Below are 16,454 nucleotides of genomic sequence, written 5' to 3'. Positions count from 1 at the left end.
TTCCGGGGACTGAACCACTGATGTGTGCGGATGATGCTGTTGACATGCTTTCCTTTTTTTATTGATTTATTTTCCAAGCTTTGTTTACTAGATATTTTTCTTTTTAATGCACTTGAGCTTGATTGAGAACTTTAAAAGATGTTTAGATTGTTCATGTTTAACTAGGTGTCAGGACCATGCGGCATCTCCAGTGCTTCATTTGGATCTTAATTAAGGTGTTGAATCTTTAAAGATGTTTCATGATGTTGATATGAAGCTTTTTGATTAAAGGATTAATATTCCAATAATTTTCTGGAGACTGGATTGTGTCCCAACTAGTCGGATCGTTGGACCTTTTTAGTGGTTTTGAGTTTGTCTGCTCGATTGTTTTTATGATCATAAATGTACATGTTGCTGCAATTTTGTTGGTGATGGCTTGAATTGGAGGAAATGGAAGTGAAGGAACTGACTGTCAAAGTTGTCGGATGTACTCTAAAAGATGAGACCAAGTGAAAATAAAGTTGACCAAATGTAAAAGAACTCAATTTTTATTCTTTCCTACTTATGTTGTTGGTTTACCATTTTCTCAAAGGTATGGAGTCTGCCCTTAAACAACAAATGTCATATTATTTTTAAAAACAATTGTACATTCAAATGATGAGAAAAAACGGAATAATAAATTAACATTTTAGTAGGTAGGAATACTAGCTAATAAAGTCAAGTTGAGTAAATGGTAAGAATATATAGTTGTGTAACTGTAATATGTGAAATAAAAACAATTGTATCAAATGGACGAAAAAGTACTTCATTACGATCTCCTACATTAACGGGGGTCAACACTGGTTTATTGTTTTATAGGCGTAAATATTGAGTATAAAACAGTTCATATCGGCAACGTTTTTATATTTGTTGAATATGTTTTGAGTTTAATGAGTATTTTATTGAAAGAATAGAGCATCTCTTTGTTTCATGCTCTCTTATCAAGTTCCGGCAACAGTTTATGAAATGGTTAAGTAGAAAAAACTATTCTTATTGAACATTACACTAATTTTGCTGTCTCAGGCGGACATTTGCATCGCCACAGAATGGTCAATGTTGTACTAATTATAGATAAATTATTTATTCATAAGGCCAAATAATAACGTGCTACTATAATAATACTTTACACTGTTAAATCCCTTAAGAAACTGCAAAATATCTCTCACTATAAAATGATCTGACCAATGGAATCATGTCTTAATCACTTATGATTCATTTTTGTCTGTGCTATTAATATTGCCTGTGTGCATTGATTATGTTGAATCATGAATTGTCTGTTCAGCATAGATGAGGATAAATATCACAGTTTAATGATTTAATGTTTGCTGTTTAATGTTTTGCTGTTTGAATTAAAAGTGTTCATCGGTGTCTTGTCGCATGTTAATGACGTCAGCGAGACGTTGTTTCCCATCATGGCGGCAGAAGGCTGTGACGAGTTGAGCGGCAACGGGGAGCTGGAAGAGTCCTCAGGTATTTTCAATAACCTTAATAAACATACTTTGCACACTTACGTTATTTGATAGATATAACTGGGCTTTCCTTTCACCTGCAAGAATTTCAAGTTAAGGCTCCGGTTGGATCTGCTTTAAGGATAAACAAGCATGAGGAGCTAGGCTAAGCTAACGGGATTTCAAGTACACACAGCCCCAAACAGCAGCACAGTGTTGTGTTCACTGACTTTAACTCACTAAATGTCACCCCCTGGGTTTGACTAAGTGTTGAGCTTCTTCTAACTTATTATTAGTTGAATTATGTACAAAACATCCTGAATGTAGTGTAGTCATCGCTGCAGTGGAGCTCCAACCCGTAAACTGGTTTTAATGAATGAAACATAGCTCTGCAGGTGTAACCAGGAGGCGATTCAAGAATAAAAGCCTAATAATAGCATTTCAATGTTTTGTTCTCTTGGGTGTGTTTGTCCAAAGGTACGTGTTGTACTTTAGCAGCATAACTGGTTTGTCTGGTGAATAAGGAACAAGTACAGTGACATAAAAACATACGTATGACATTTTATTCTTTTATTATCGTGATGTTTTCGTTATGTTTTTTTCGATGACAGTCTTGAGTTGGTCTTCATTGTTATTTTAAACAGTTTCCACTAACCTTGCTTGTTTATCGTGAGAGATCTTGCTGTAATACAAACCCTGAATCTTCTACTTAAAGTTTGTTGTACCTCTAGTTTTTTTATTATAATTTTTAAAGCATGTGGGGTTTCACTCACTGTTGTTTTGGCCATTTTCTACAAACGTGTACAGGAAGCAGAAAAAGGTTCATTAATAACATCTTATTCCATTAATTTGATCAATGCCTTTTTCCCTATGGAGGTCTATTGCATTTTTCTATTAGTAGTATTCTTTTTAGATACGTTTCTTCAACGTCCTCTCAACATCCTATGTTTCTGTGCCACAGCATCTCAAGAAAATGACCACAATGAGATAAACGTGTAGAAGTGAAGCAAGATTTCAGAGTGCAACATCACAGCAAACAACTCCTCAGTCTTTTATTTACTGATTAAAAATAGCTTTGGGTTATCTGAAGTTGTTGTTTAAAAAAAAAATGGCTGGCTAAGACATTGTTGTTTGGCCAGTCCATGGCCTGTGATGAAAATGTTACCTCAGATCAATTTAAATGACCGTTTTTTTAAATAAAAGGATAATGGCCAAAAAGGCTAAAGTCAGGGCAGGCCTGCTCTTTTTTTACAGTAAAAATACATTACAACTTTTCCGATGAAAACAACGATGGGGAAAAGAAGTAGCTTTCAAAAGGAGCGTCCCTGTATTATGCCCTTTCATTATTTAAATGTAGATTGTCTGACTTTTTGATTGACTTCCTCTTCAGCTATGGAGGCCTCTGAGGTTCCTGCCTTGCCTCCGACCGAGATGTCCGAAGAGAACGGCAGCCCCCCCGAGGCCCCTCAGGTCTCCGTTGGCCCCGACCCGGCCACCTTCTGCATGCCCCCGGCTACAGAGGACGAGGAGGGAGAAATACCTGCAGACTTTGAGCGGCTGTGGAAGGCCGCACACGACAATCCTCAGGACTTCACCAGCTGGACCGAACTGCTGCAGTACTGCGAGCAAGAGGTGTGTGTTTGGGGCTTTACCAGAGAGAGAAGGGGGAATCAGTGTAGTGACAATGAAGGATGTAGGAAAATCTAAATGTTTCTCTCGGAAATAATTAAGTGAATGAGAATAAGAATTGTAAATGCCCTGAAAGGCAATTTTTTTGATTCCCTCTCTCTTTTTCTTTCTAACTGTATTTATTTATTATTTTCTTCTTTTTTTTATAAGATTTTTTACGTTTTGTTATTTAGTTAGGTTGTTTTAATTTTGTATATTGGTCTGTTTCAGATTTTTTGTTATAGTTTTCTATTATTTATTTATTGTATTCAGTATATACATAATGTTTTGGTATTTTTCCCCATGACGTCACAAAACACTCGATCTCTGGAGGCTTGCTGTAGCCTCGCTTGACATTTAAACATTCTTCCTCTCCTCTGCTCAGAGTCACATGACAGCGTCTCGCAGGGCACTGGAGGCTTTCCTCGCTCGCTACCCGCTCTGCTACGGCTACTGGAAGAAGTACGCTGACCTGGAGCGCCGCGCAGGATACAACAACAAAGCAGAGGAGGTAAAACGGGAAAGAATATACTGTGCCTTGTTTTTCTTCTCCACAACTATGTCAATATGTGCTTTTTTCCACTGGTTCTTAAAAACTGATGTTGTGGTTTGTTGTGTCAGGTGTGTATTCAGGGTCTCCAGGTCATCCCTCTCAGTGTAGATCTGTGGATCCATTACATCAATCTGCTGTTGGGGACTCTGGACATGAACCTGCCCGAGTCCCCCGATCGGATTCGCAGGTACTCTCCTTCAAGACTTTGTTTTTACCTGTATTTTTGTTTTGTTTTTTATTCAGTTTGAATAGAAATTGAAGATAAAATATCAGAATAAAGGGTCTGTTTGTGAGAGCTGTTTTCATACCTTATTCATTGTCCGTTCTCAACCTCCAGTGTATTCGAGGAGGGGGTTTCAGCGGCAGGTCTGGACTTCCACTCAGACCGGCTTTGGGATCTGTATGTGGAGTGGGAGAAGGAGCAGGGCAACATGAAGAACGCAGCAGCCGTCCTGGACCGAGTCCTCAGAGCCCCCACCCAGCTCTACAACACCCACTACGACAAGTATGACCACACACACACACACACGCACACGCACACACACACTTACGGGACATTAATGTGTGTTTTAAAACTGCTTCTAAGAAAATCACAAAAGCATTGTTTGTTTCCTATTGTAATAATATTTTGTAATCTTGATCGAATATTCCCATTTTACTTGAACACTTGTTCACTCCTGTTCTTCTCCTATTAATCTCATTTTGTGTCTCGCTCCGTCCTCCTCTCCTGCCCACTTTCAGGTTAAAGGAACATTTGAACGGCCATGAGCCCAAAGACGTCCTCTCCCCGGAGGAGTACGAGGAGCTGAGGGCGTTCTGTCGTCAGACTCAGAAAGCAGAGCGAGCGGAGCAGGCTCAGGAGGAAGAGGAGGAGAGGCCGCCCGGGGAGGAAGAGCCCGCAACCCCCGAGGGCACAGACTCAGTGAGTAACACATCTACCGATTGAAACATGTATTCTTTAGTGATCGCAAAATAGATTAATTAAATATAATTTCTGCTCTCTTTAGGAGGAATTGATGCAGAAGATCAGGGAGCAGGTGCTGATTCGCAGGGACAACGTTTACCAGGACAACGAGGGAGAAGTCCGGAAGAGATGGAACTTTGAAGACGCTGTGAGTTTTTTTCTGTTCCCTTCCCTTCTCTCAAACTCGACTTTTGCTGTTTCTCCCTCACCATCTTTTTTGTTTATTCATTCACGAAACAAAAAGCTTGATAACTGGTCAATCCAGGGGCTTGGTCATTTAAATGTTATGAGTTTTTTAGTAATTGTAGAAAAAACGTTTAGCTTTTCTACAAGAGGTAAAAGAAGCCTACTCAATCGCTCTTTCTGTGCCCCACAGATCAAACGCCCCTACTTCCACGTGAAGCCCCTGGACCGCGTCCAGCTGAGAGCCTGGCACACCTACCTGGACTGGGAGATCGCTCAGCTGAACCCGGACACCAAAGACCCCCAACAAGGTGACCACATGCTGTCATATAATCCCAGCCCTTCTTCAGAGGGCCCAGATAAACGCCAAGTCAAAAAACAGTTGTACTGGTAGAGCTACCTATTCAGCTGAAATGTTTTTAGAGATGTCTGAGTACTCTCAGATATTAGGAAACTACATTGAAACCGGCTTTCGATGCTCAAAGTAGCGTCATATTGTTTATATTGGGTAACAGGGTCATGATCTGTAGAAAGAGAAATCTCTTTTTGGGGCTTTAACTTGAAAACTCTGCAACTCACACCAAAACAATCTGGATTAATAGAAAGCAATCCAGGTAAGTGGAAGAATATGTATTTTTAATATTGTGGTCAAGTGTGTTTTTAATATTTGAAATATATTACTGTTTTGACGCCATTGTCTCTGCCTAGATCCAGACCAGGTGGACACAGAGGGGTCAGAGGTCACGGCAAAGCCTCAGGAGGAAACACAGGACACTGCGGTTTCCCGCGACGACTACAAAGTCCGCATCCTTTTCGAGCGATGTCTGATTGCCTGCGCTCTGTATGAGGAGTTCTGGATCAGGGTAAGGAGTAAAAGTGTGTTTGTGACCGTCTTAACCGAGAGAACACAGGCCGTTTCTCAATCGCGAGGATGCTTGCTTGGTAGCACATGTCTTCCGAGTCACTTGCTTCAGAAGCTAGGCAAGAATCCTTCCTGGCATTCGGAAAACGAAGAGTGGAACAGGCTAGCAAGTGTGCAGGTGTGCGTCATATGAGAGGCCCCGCCTTACATTTTCAGCCACAGATTTGGGGAAATTGGTCCGTACGCAAAGCATTGTGGGGATTTTAAGGACGCGAAGTCTACCCATGTGCAGCCTCGAAATTACCCCCAAACCAAGGACGCTGGATATTGGAACAGCCCTTCGGCGGCACTCGATGACGTAGCATCCTTGAAATATTGGCTTGGAAGCCAGTTTCCTCAAGATTGAGAAACGGCCAGTGTGTGTGTTTCCTTATGAGCCTACAGATTAGATGAGTAAGAGACATTTGGTTGTACATGTGATCTCTGTGTGACGTCGTCCTTGTGTGTCGTTCAGTACAACCAGTACCTGGAGACGCAGAGTGTGGACGAGGCGCGGGCCGTTCTGAGGCGAGCCTGTGAGGTCCACCTGGCGAACAAACCCAACATCCACCTGCAGTGGGCCACCTTCGAGGAGAGGCACGGTACGACAAAACTCACATTTCCTCGTAAAACATTTGCAAAGCTCATTCTGGTGAAAACTTAATTGTTTACTGATTCATATAGTTTACAGCCACTTTATAATGTCTTTGAAATCCTTTTTTCACTTCACCTACAGATGAACAGATTTTCTCATACATGGTGAAATTGGGTTTTTTATGTTGGACAGTCACGACCGCACTTTATGGAGCTTTAAAGCCTTTGTTGTTCAATAAGATAAGTTGATAACCATTTTGTTTACTCTACATCCCTCTTTTCAGTATGTTCATAGTTATTGAAAATGTTGTCAGATGTGTGTGGTGTTTTTTTTTTTTAAGGATATTTGGAAGAGTTTAAATACATGATGCTTATTGTCAGTAATAGATTAAATATTCTCATATATCCTCCAAAACAAATTCTCTCTATCAGGCGACCTCACGGAGGCACGCCGGGTTCTGGAGTCTCTGGAGAAATCGCTCCCGGGGTTGGCGGTGGTCCGTCTTCGCAGGGCGGCTCTGGAGAGGCGAGCGGGTCAGCTGGACCAATCAGAGGCCTTGCTGCGGGAGGCGGTGGAGGAGTCCAAAGAGAAGCCCACGTTACACGCTTTTTATTCCATCAAGCTGGCTCGCCTGCTGCTGAAGCTCGGCAGGAACCCAGGCAGAGCCCGAGGCGTTCTGCAGGAGGCGCTGGAGATCAGTCCGGTGAGACAGTTAGCTACACCCACACGATTCAGATCATCACAGGCTGTCCACACTTCTCTTCTTCCTCCGTTGATTCCACACAGATTATAGAACTGTTTCAGAGATCCTGATTTACTTCCATAAAACAATTTGCGTATTGGTGGTTGGAATGTATTGATTTGACGTTTTGGAATATACACACATTTCTACTGCAGTAGGCCTATTTTATTAATGGTACCAACCTACTGATTTATTATATTCTAGCAGTCAGACTGAGTCATCACATTCATGAACATTGTCTCTGAAGATGTAGAACATGCCTTTCCCTATCATTGAAGTAGTGGTAGTATTTGATAGGTTATTAACTGTTTCTACTGTTTTCAAGCAAAATGTGTGAAATCATGCTGAATATGATCTCATTTCTGCTTTAAAAATGAGTGTTGCTGGATGTCTTTGTCCTTTACCATTGTAGAATCAATATTCAGGTTTTCTTATAGACTTCCTGTCGAATACAATTATTATATCCAGGTCTCAGCAAATGTTTTGTAGATTTATGAAAATGAATACATTAGTAGCATCCCTATCCATTTCACTTCTTATATTCCATGTCTACTTTGAATGGTAATGGTTGAAAATGTAAAACTTAATGATCAGAAGCACACTTGTACCTTCAGGAGTAAAAAAAAGCAAGAAGGTAAAACCCAAGACACAAAGTAACTCCGGTGTTTAATGCTCTCTGTCTCCCTCAGGATAACGACAAGCTGCACCTGAACCTGCTGGAGCTGGAGGTGTCGGGCGACCCCTCGGCCGAGGCGGTGCAGGAGTGTGTGACGCGAGCCCTGGCCGCTCCCCTCGCCCCACACACCAAGATCCTCTTCTCACAGAGAGGCCTGCAGTTTGCAGAGGACTACAGCAACTCTATAGAGAGGTCAGAGGTCAACATAGGTCTCCTGTACGTATAAAGCTTCCTCTCTGACCTGAGTGTTGTTCCTGATGGTCTCTGCTTCCTCTGCAGCGTGCTGTCCGTCTACGAGGAGCACCAGAAACTGCTGAAGGAGCTGGGCGGAACCAAGAGGGAAGCAGAGAATGGGTAAATCTAGTTTGATTTGTTTTATGTCATTTAGATGTTAGCAACTTTCTGTTATGCAACTTTCTGCAGCTCCTAGATGTATAGAAAAAGAAGTGAGCTTTCTACATTCAATATGCTTTTATTTTGAAGGGAAACTAATTATGTTTCTTTGAGTTTCAACAAAGCTTTTTGTCTAGGGACTAAGGGTCTAAGGCAGTGCTTCTCAAAGTGTGGTCCGCGGACCACTGGTGGTCCGTGAGCGCCCCTTAGTGGTCCGTGAGTATATTGGTAAAATTTCACATTTGAAATAAATAAATAAATGTAAGTTTTCCGCACTCTCGCGGGAATATATCTGCAATGGAGCGAGGTTAAGTTTCACTTTCAATTGCATGATATAGCCCAGCGCAACACCTTCATCACACAATTTTCAGGCGATTTCTAATCTGTTCTAGAAAAACGATGTGTTTTTTGATATTTGTTTTTTTATTGGTTAAGTGGTCCTTGGTATGAAAAAGTTTGAGAAACACTGGTCTAAGGATAGAGGGTGTGGTTTTTCTCATACTGATATTCTGAACAATCGTATTTGCTGTAAAGTGTCTCTACTGTAGGCTATTTTTATTATATCTCCAGCACTTTGGCTCGACCAAAAATCGTTTATAAATGTGCTATATAAATAAAACTTGATTTGATTTGAGGACAATTTATTTCTTATAGTTTTTCAAATATAAATCCACAAATAGTCTAAAATCAGTTTTCATTTTATTGATATTGTGCCTTTCTGATGTTTTTTATCTCAACCAATGCATTTAAATCATTTGTAAAATGTGACTTTTAGAGATGAGGAAACAGAGAAGCTGATGAAAAGTGAAGACGGCTCGGCTGTTGCTGTGTCTGCACAAGATCCGCCCACCATGCCGCATGTCCCCATCACCACCCCTCCGCCCCCCGTGATGGGCGCTGACGCCAGCGCTCAGGCCGGATACGGGGGATACAGCAGCTGGTACCAGGTAGGGTGGAGAGTGTATTCACATCACTGTTCAGGCTGGAGTATTAACATGAACACAGAAGCATTTAGGAATAAAGATTGTACAGATGAATGCAAGCACATTACACAAAGATTATTCACATCAACTATTGAAGCGACACTCTGGAAGACATTAGGCAGTAGAAATTGGGGTCTATAAAACGTTTGGCCGTTTGAAGGTTTGCCCCAAAGAGCTTGTTGTTATTGGTAACGTTTTGCTTTGCATTTAATACAATATACATACACTATTAACATAAATCATGTTCTTGTCAAAACCTCAAAGTAATCTTGTTGAATTTCAAGTTTCTGTGCTTCAGTGTCACATGAGTTTTGTATGCTTCTCTCTTTTTTATATACATCTTTAGCCGGGCAATATCGGTTCAGTTTAGTTTGCCATGTCATGTTCACTGCTTTTTTACTTTACAACAACAACCCTTGTTCTTTGTACCTTATTTCCTGTTTGTTCTGATTTGTTTTTAGCAACCGCAGTACGGCAGCTACGGATACCAGAACTGGAACTACAACCAAGGCTATTATCCTCCCAGCTAAAGGGGACAACTGTGACTGTGACACCAAAAAAAAACACAGGAAACGTTTTGACCCAGGATGAGTCCTCAGCTGAACAACAAACTGAACCACGCAGTCCTGCCGGTCCACATGATAAAAAACAAATCATCCTTTCCTCTCCGTCCCATCCGTGAGTCGCCTCACTGTCCTGGAATGAATTGAATGAGAGGCGGGAGATGAGCTCTTTTAGCATGTTGTGTCATTTCAGTGTTGATTCTGAGGGAGGGGTGCAGATATGAGGAAAGGAAACGGTGACACTCCCACTCTCAGTGTCTCTCAATTTTAATCAGAAATATTTTTGTAATTGTTTGCAAACCCAGCCCCATCGCTCTGGTTTTAAAGTCATCCAACTTTACAGGTCATGTGAGATCGAATATTTTGTACCATTCCAGAGTAGGCTATTTGTTGTTTTTTCTAATGTATATAAAGGTGTTTTATAGTGTGTCACAACAGTGATGTTTGTGTCGCGTGTCTGTTTGCTTGTACTTCCATACTGAGGGAGATAAATCAACCTCATTAATTGTGAAAATAAATCTCTTGGCCTGTGTGCTGCTCTTTTCTACAGCAGCGTCTTCTTCATAGTTGGGAAAGAGTTCACTGCATTGCCTCCAATTCATGTCAGCAGGAACATGTCATCATCATAAAGTTGTGTCAGTTTAATCATCTTAAAGCAGGTGGGTTACAGAGGCTGTGATCTTCCCCTGTTCCCTTTGATAATACATTTCTGTCAGGTGTGTCCTTTGTGTGTCAGAGTTCCAGTTCACTAGATGTCTAATATCCTAAACAAGTGTACTGCAGATGCTCGCTAGTATTTTTAAGCATGTTCCAATTTTAAATAGTTCAATAAAATCCCCAACATCTACCACGCATTATATCTTTAGGAGAAGTCAAACATGATAAATATTTTGGCTGCAAAACATTACAACCGTGTTAAGTGTGCACAATATGTTGTATGTGGTAAATACATTTGTTAAAAGAATACTGATTTTTTTTTTCAGTCAACAAATCCCATGAAATGACTTCAACAATGTTAAATTGTCTCACTGTAGTTTCTTTCATTTCCTTTCAATTAACCCCCAAACTATTTGATCCTACTGAAGAATTACATCTGTAGTTATGGCTATCACATTTAGTTTCATTTTGTAAAAAGGCTATATAATTTCCCCTTCAACAGCTGGGCATTGTAGTTTTTAGCAGACAAGTGTAAAATAGTGCATTTTGGGGAACACTTTCAGACCCAAAATCCAGGTGTGTATGCAATCAATCACGGTTTTGAGTCTTTTCACGGTAATTCTTTGACAGACTTATTTAAAAAAAGGTTGAATAAGTGATTTTTAGAAATTCCAGTCCACCATCATATTTCTCAGAGTCAGCTTTATTTAAGTAGATTCTTGGTGATAATGCAGACATACCCGTCCATACATTTTTAACTTATATAAAAAAAAAAACTAGCAAAGTAGAGCATGACAAAATCAGGAAGATCAAGAGATCAAATTTAAGGCCCTTTCAGAAGCGATCGGGTAGGTCTCCGTGGTACTTTGCTTTGTAAGGATCAGGTTAAAATTGAAAGATTCTGTATACTTCATATAAATGCATCAGTATCCGTCAGAAGCCAGCTATCTTCACTTGAATTAAAAGTCCATAAGTCATAGCACACAAAACAATCTACACGCCCAGCATGGCAAAGGGCAGCAGTCAGTGAGTTACACTTCTTAAAGTAGTTACACACAGCTTCCTCTCTGCTTCAGGTCAGTTAGCTGGCTCGCTGAGTGATACTGAAAGGTGGAGGCTCTGTTCCCGGTTCAATCTGCTTCCTGTGTCTCCTGTGTTTCTGCAGTGGAAGTGGTGAGGTAGGCTCACAGAGCGGACCCTCCTGATCTCACTTTTTGATAACAACCAGCACAGCTGAAGGCACCAGACCTACAGAGACACAAAGGAGAGACACAGAACAAAAAGGTCAGAACCTGGGAGTGTGTGGAGCTGCGGACAGTTTAAGGTCCATGCAGACACTAAAATACAAAAACTATTGTTACATACGAGTCACAAACACTGAGATTAAATTAAAAAAAATGTTTAGGGCTGTGACGAATAGTATATCGCTTTATTAATTGTGTTGGAATTTAATTCTAGATCAACATTAAAATTCTTCAAAAAATGTTTAAACCCTACATCTATTGATTCTCTTTAGCTAACTAGTATGATAAGTATTGTACTATTTGTATAAAAGAAATAGAAAAGAGAGAAATGAGAACAGACATTCAAAAAGGTCCATTCGAATAGTTTACATTTCGTAGAGCCATAAGAGTAAACGCCCGGTGCTCACCCAGTTCCTTGAGGGGCTTCTCCATGTCCAGTTCGGTGTATTCGTTGCGGGGGTACGGGGACAGCAGTGTGAAGTCCTGACCCTCCGGTGTGTTGCCGTTCACCTGCACGTAGACGCGCACGGCCGCCAGCGGCTCCTGGGATTTGAACACGGCCGTGAGGGTGGAGCCGTCCAGCAGGCGTATCTGCAGCGGGAAGAAGCCGAAAAGAACGGGGGGGAGGAAAGAAAACCGGCAATTGAGAAATATTAACAACTCATTACACAACTTTGAATTATTGTCTTGCTGAAGTGTTGTGAGGGAGTGTGTGTGTGTGTCTGTACCTGTATCCTGGACTCGTCATACTCCTTCTTAGTGGGTGGAGGGCCGTGACTGGTGGGGGACGGGGGGGTGGGCTGGGCAGGTTGGGACGATGTCGCCGTGCTCGCGGGGGAAACAACTCCAAACTTAATGGATAGAAAATAAGTTGTTACTGGTTCCAACATCAGTAGCAAATTAAACTAAATGAATGTTACAAGGAAGGAGGTGAACAATGGCTGGGCTTACCTTCTGTGCTCTCTCCTCTCTGTCTCGTGCAATCTTGTCTTTAACCCTTTGCCTGATGGGAAAAAAAGACACGCCCACAGTAACAGGCATTAAATACTTAGAGTAGTTGCAAACGTAGTGGCTGAGTGTTGTCGAGTTAGATCGACTAATTTGATGCTGATTTAACCTAAAAGCATCTCTGTCTGACTGCATTTGAACATGTCACTCATTTCTGGTCTTCGCTCAGTGTTTTTGAATTGGTTCTTTTTTTTTTGTTGCACTCATACATTATAATGAGGAAGAGATAAGACTGCAAATAGTCATTTCCGTATTTCGGAAACTATTTATATTGAAAGAAAAAGAAGGGAGAGTGGACACCTCTAGAGATGTTAAAGTACATTATTATTTTAATTCCTGTTAAAACATAGATTGTGGTCAATGAAAAGTGCTGTTACTACTACCGAGTGTAAAAAGATATAATAATAATAATACTGTGTTGTCATGAATCTCTTACCTCGCCATTTTGTCCTCCATCTTCTCCTTCATGCGCTGATCGCTGAGTTTCTTCATATCATCATCCTGCAGCTTCTGGCGAATATGCTGCAGCTCTTGGCCGTCTTTCCTCCGCTGCTTCTCCCGCTCCAACTCCTCTGCCCGCTCTCGCTCTCGTCTCTCCGCCTGCTTCAGCCGCATCAGCTCCTCTAGCCTAAATAAAAAAACAGACGAAAGATGTTAGCACTTTTATATAATGAGGGTTAAATAAACAGAAAATAAAGTCCTTCTATTTTTCTTAGGCTGCCAAACTCATGACCATAGATTCTATTTGAAGTGATCAAATATAGAATAGCTGTTTGAACTTTTACCTTCTCACTTGCTCGAGTCTCTCCTCCTCTGACAACGGCACTTTTGAAGGGTCATCAACATCGATGCTGCCGTCTCCACCTGCTGTCCCTGCAGACCAAACAAATGGACATGAGAAAGTGAACGAAGATAAAAAGGGATGTGTTGTATTGTGTGGGGTTTCAATGTCAACCATGAATGAAAGCTAAAAGTATAATGCTGCTAACCTACACACCTTACACCACAAAGCAGAAAACCTCCACCACTGAACACTGACAGAGAAAAGAATCAAGTGAAGCTACCATTGAACCTCCTGACTCCTAACTGAACTCATAGATAGTTCATTTTAAATGAACTGGGACAGCCAGGCTTAGTTAGAGTTTAGATGTTGCTTATAGATGGAAAAACATGCTATTGAACAGGGTTGGCTATGAGCAGCATGGATAATATCATATCCTGATATAAATAACTCATTGCTAACTATAATGTTTTTGCCTTTAACCCATGCGTCAACCTGATTCACAAAAGGACACTATATACCTTACATTTACAAATTGAAGGTGTCATTTTATGCATGCCTAGATGGATTTAATGTCTGCTTCTCCCTTACCTTCAGCGGGGTCTGCTATTGACGGCTCGTCTGTGGGGGACTGGGTGACGGCTGCTCCCCCCACCACATTCCCTACAGGCGGCACGAAGGGCTCATCGATGTCTGGGTCGTTCTCATGTACCATTAACCTGAGGAGAAAACAAACAGTAAAGATGAGGGCTGCAAACTTACTTTGTTAAGGAAAAGAGTCCATAGTATGCCGGGGAAAGAGTAGCACAGGCGGGTTTTAGGAGACAGACGTGAGAGTGCGACCTTCGGTGATGATAGAGGACCGTGTCCACGCGTATAGTTCAACACTGATATGTTTCGTGTGTGTGTGTCACTCACCAATCCATGGCTTGTTCTATTCCCTGGTTCCCTGTGCTGGCTACCGCCTTCTCCCTGAAAACAGGAGAGACAGGTTTATTATAATGTCACAGTTTTATTGAAATAAATAGCTACGGATCCCATGGTATGTAGCACATTGTGGCCATACGATAATAACAAAAGATTGGACACGGCGCGCCTACAATACAACACATTTTACATAAAGAACTAAATGAAAAACGCCCTTATTTTTAAATACATTTTGGCTTACCTGATTGCATTAACAACACCTATTTAAAAAAAAAAAAGAATGGACGGTTTGAAATAATACTTTGGTGAACCTTTTTTCTAAACATTTATTTTGATTTCTTTCTTACATTATAAGAAAATATGATAGTTGTATGTCAAGCGATTGGCAATACAAAGGTTGTGACACTCCGGTTTCTATCCAGCCCTTCATATCTTCCATTGGGAATCTGGTGTTGTTTGCTCTTAAGTTACAAATAGCCTGCCTGTATTTGACCTATTGTTTCTTATACAACAGATACTCTTTCCTAACATTCAATCAGTCATGTATTTTTAACAGCAACACCAGGTGGGTATCTACCCAAGTTCCCATAGTCCTTAATATTTAAGGTTGTAATTTTAACATTTAGGGAGTAATTAAGACATTAGATAAAAAAAAATTTTTTTTAAAAGTCCAATCAAATCTATAAAACGTAGCCGGTTTCACTTTCACTTCCTTGAAAGTCGTCTCAAATCTAAGACTTAAATTAGCCAGGATGTATTTTTGGGGTTTGGTATCACTCACGCTCTGTTTCTGTCGAAGCCCATCTCCATCAGACTCTCTAGTGTTGTTAGCTCTGCCATTTTGACCTGAAACACATTGTACAGACAAACACAGTCATCATCTTTCAATTGGACATATTGTTGTTACCCTACTGCGATTTGCTAATAAGAATAATAAAGTAATTCACAATATTTAGCCAAGCCCCTTTTGTGATACCATGAATCGATATCTTAAGTCAACACAACAGCTCATGGCTTTTTGTGTAAAGGAGCTAACTCACATTAACATTACCATGGTACGTTAGTCAGAATATAGCACTATGGAAACAGATATTAACATGTATTCGGCCAGCAGCCTGACACAATACATGTTAACCAGTGATCTGTAGTTGTAAGTATTTAATATCATAAGTATAACTTCTTATTTTTCCTATTAACTATAATACAAATCGTTGTTAGTGCTGAAATTAGCATTAATGTGGCTAACGTTCGAATTGCGAAAGCTAGCTGAGAAGCCTCGCCTGTTAGCTCGATTAGAAATGACCAGGAACTCTTATAAGCTCTCCGTCACTTTAACTATTAATGTGTGTTTGTATTTACACGTAAAGCCACACATATATGTTATTGTATATCGTACAGAGTTAATATTAGCTAATATATTCATGGAGACAACGTTAGTTAGCTACTCACACATCAAGTCAACACCGCTTCAACTGTAGGGGAGCCCGCATAGGTCAAACAGCACCGAAGGAGAAAAGCGTTTTTTTTGTTGCGATCATTCTTAACGGACAATTTGAGCATTTTTCAATTTATTAAATAATCAGTTAGTTAGAAGAAGTACCCAGTAGTTTTACTTAATCACCAGAACAAAATTGTATCCAATATTTTTATGGAGTACAACATTATCAACATCAGAATATATTTAACTGCCATTCGCCAACAGAACAAATACGAATTAATCAAAACTGCTCACTTCAGAATAGTATTATATCCTTATTGAACTATACTTATGAAACGTTTATGTGTTCATTACTTTAATCTAGCTTCTCAGCTAACAAAAGGGGATCAATTTTGATTTACCATGTTTACTTCCTGGTTTTGGATTGCAATTGAAATAATAATAACGTTTGTATTTTCCATAACAATACATCATAATTTATTAATATTAATTGATCACATTTTGTATTATAAAACTGAATTCACAAATGTTTTTGTCTCATATGGTTTGGGCCAAAACACATTTTTAATCTTTCTGCTTTCTTTCCCCAGAGACAAAACTAAACATGATGAAGCAGCATTCAGTTTTTATTTATCATAAGGAACATTGTCCGCTGCCAATCTCTGTTCTTTTAAATCAAGGCCGAACAGTTCTCTGTTTGCCTCAGCCCTTT

The 16,454-nt window shown here is 40.4% G+C and overlaps 2 protein-coding genes across 4 annotated transcripts; one reads left to right on the top strand and one right to left on the bottom strand.

Moving 5' to 3' along the window:
- Positions 1 to 1,418: 1,418 nt before the first annotated feature.
- Positions 1,419 to 10,234, top strand: LOC104942688 (pre-mRNA-processing factor 39). 2 transcript variants are annotated; one of them, XR_798042.1, is made up of 15 exons: positions 1,419 to 1,488; positions 2,857 to 3,098; positions 3,520 to 3,645; positions 3,756 to 3,874; positions 4,025 to 4,192; positions 4,429 to 4,609; positions 4,695 to 4,799; positions 5,028 to 5,145; positions 5,543 to 5,697; positions 6,211 to 6,337; positions 6,762 to 7,033; positions 7,762 to 7,940; positions 8,028 to 8,102; positions 8,279 to 8,357; positions 8,917 to 8,998. XR_798042.1 is itself a non-coding variant. In XM_010767944.1 (15 exons), exons 1-15 carry the CDS (start codon positions 1,431 to 1,433, stop codon positions 9,652 to 9,654), a joined length of 2,166 nt encoding a protein of 721 aa, XP_010766246.1. In that variant the 5' UTR covers positions 1,419 to 1,430; the 3' UTR covers positions 9,655 to 10,234. The 2 variants fall into 2 exon arrangements, 1 of the variants encoding a protein (XP_010766246.1); XM_010767944.1 differs by lacking the exon at positions 8,279 to 8,357 and adding an exon at positions 9,586 to 10,234 and having other exon boundaries at positions 8,917 to 9,088.
- A 797-nt stretch (positions 10,235 to 11,031) lies between these two features.
- ubxn1 (UBX domain protein 1) lies at positions 11,032 to 15,814 on the bottom strand. 2 transcript variants are annotated; one of them, XM_010767942.1, is made up of 10 exons: positions 15,754 to 15,814; positions 15,086 to 15,150; positions 14,296 to 14,349; positions 13,969 to 14,096; positions 13,382 to 13,469; positions 13,033 to 13,224; positions 12,540 to 12,591; positions 12,317 to 12,439; positions 11,996 to 12,179; positions 11,032 to 11,592 (listed from the first exon to the last, which is right to left on the bottom strand). In XM_010767942.1, the coding sequence occupies exons 2-10, from the start codon at positions 15,142 to 15,144 to the stop codon at positions 11,552 to 11,554; spliced, it is 921 nt and encodes a 306-aa protein (XP_010766244.1). In that variant the 5' UTR covers positions 15,145 to 15,150; positions 15,754 to 15,814; the 3' UTR covers positions 11,032 to 11,551. The 2 variants fall into 2 exon arrangements, with proteins under 2 accessions (XP_010766244.1, XP_010766245.1); XM_010767943.1 differs by lacking the exon at positions 15,754 to 15,814 and adding an exon at positions 14,546 to 14,564.
- Positions 15,815 to 16,454: the final 640 nt, after the last annotated feature.

Source organism: Notothenia coriiceps, unplaced genomic scaffold (genome assembly GCF_000735185.1).
Source record: "Notothenia coriiceps isolate Sejong01 unplaced genomic scaffold, NC01 NC01_scaffold00004927, whole genome shotgun sequence".
Taxonomy (NCBI): Eukaryota; Metazoa; Chordata; class Actinopteri; order Perciformes; family Nototheniidae; genus Notothenia; species Notothenia coriiceps.
This window is presented reverse-complemented; position numbering and strand designations above follow the sequence as displayed.

Excerpts from the sequence above, each read along its gene's own strand:
- ubxn1 (XM_010767942.1), bottom strand. The coding sequence starts at position 15,144 with ATGGCAGAGCTAACAACACTAGAGAGTCTGATGGAGATGGGCTTCGAC. Across the intron at positions 14,097-14,295 it reads ATAGAACAAGCCATGGATTG|GTTAATGGTACATGAGAACG; the intron begins GTGAGTGACACA and ends TTTTCTCCTCAG. Across the intron at positions 13,470-13,968 it reads AATAGCAGACCCCGCTGAAG|GGACAGCAGGTGGAGACGGC; the intron begins GTAAGGGAGAAG and ends TTTGGTCTGCAG.
- LOC104942688 (XM_010767944.1), top strand. The coding sequence starts at position 1,431 with ATGGCGGCAGAAGGCTGTGACGAGTTGAGCGGCAACGGGGAGCTGGAA. Across the intron at positions 1,489-2,856 it reads GGAGCTGGAAGAGTCCTCAG|CTATGGAGGCCTCTGAGGTT; the intron begins GTATTTTCAATA and ends CTTCCTCTTCAG. Across the intron at positions 6,338-6,761 it reads CACCTTCGAGGAGAGGCACG|GCGACCTCACGGAGGCACGC; the intron begins GTACGACAAAAC and ends TCTCTCTATCAG.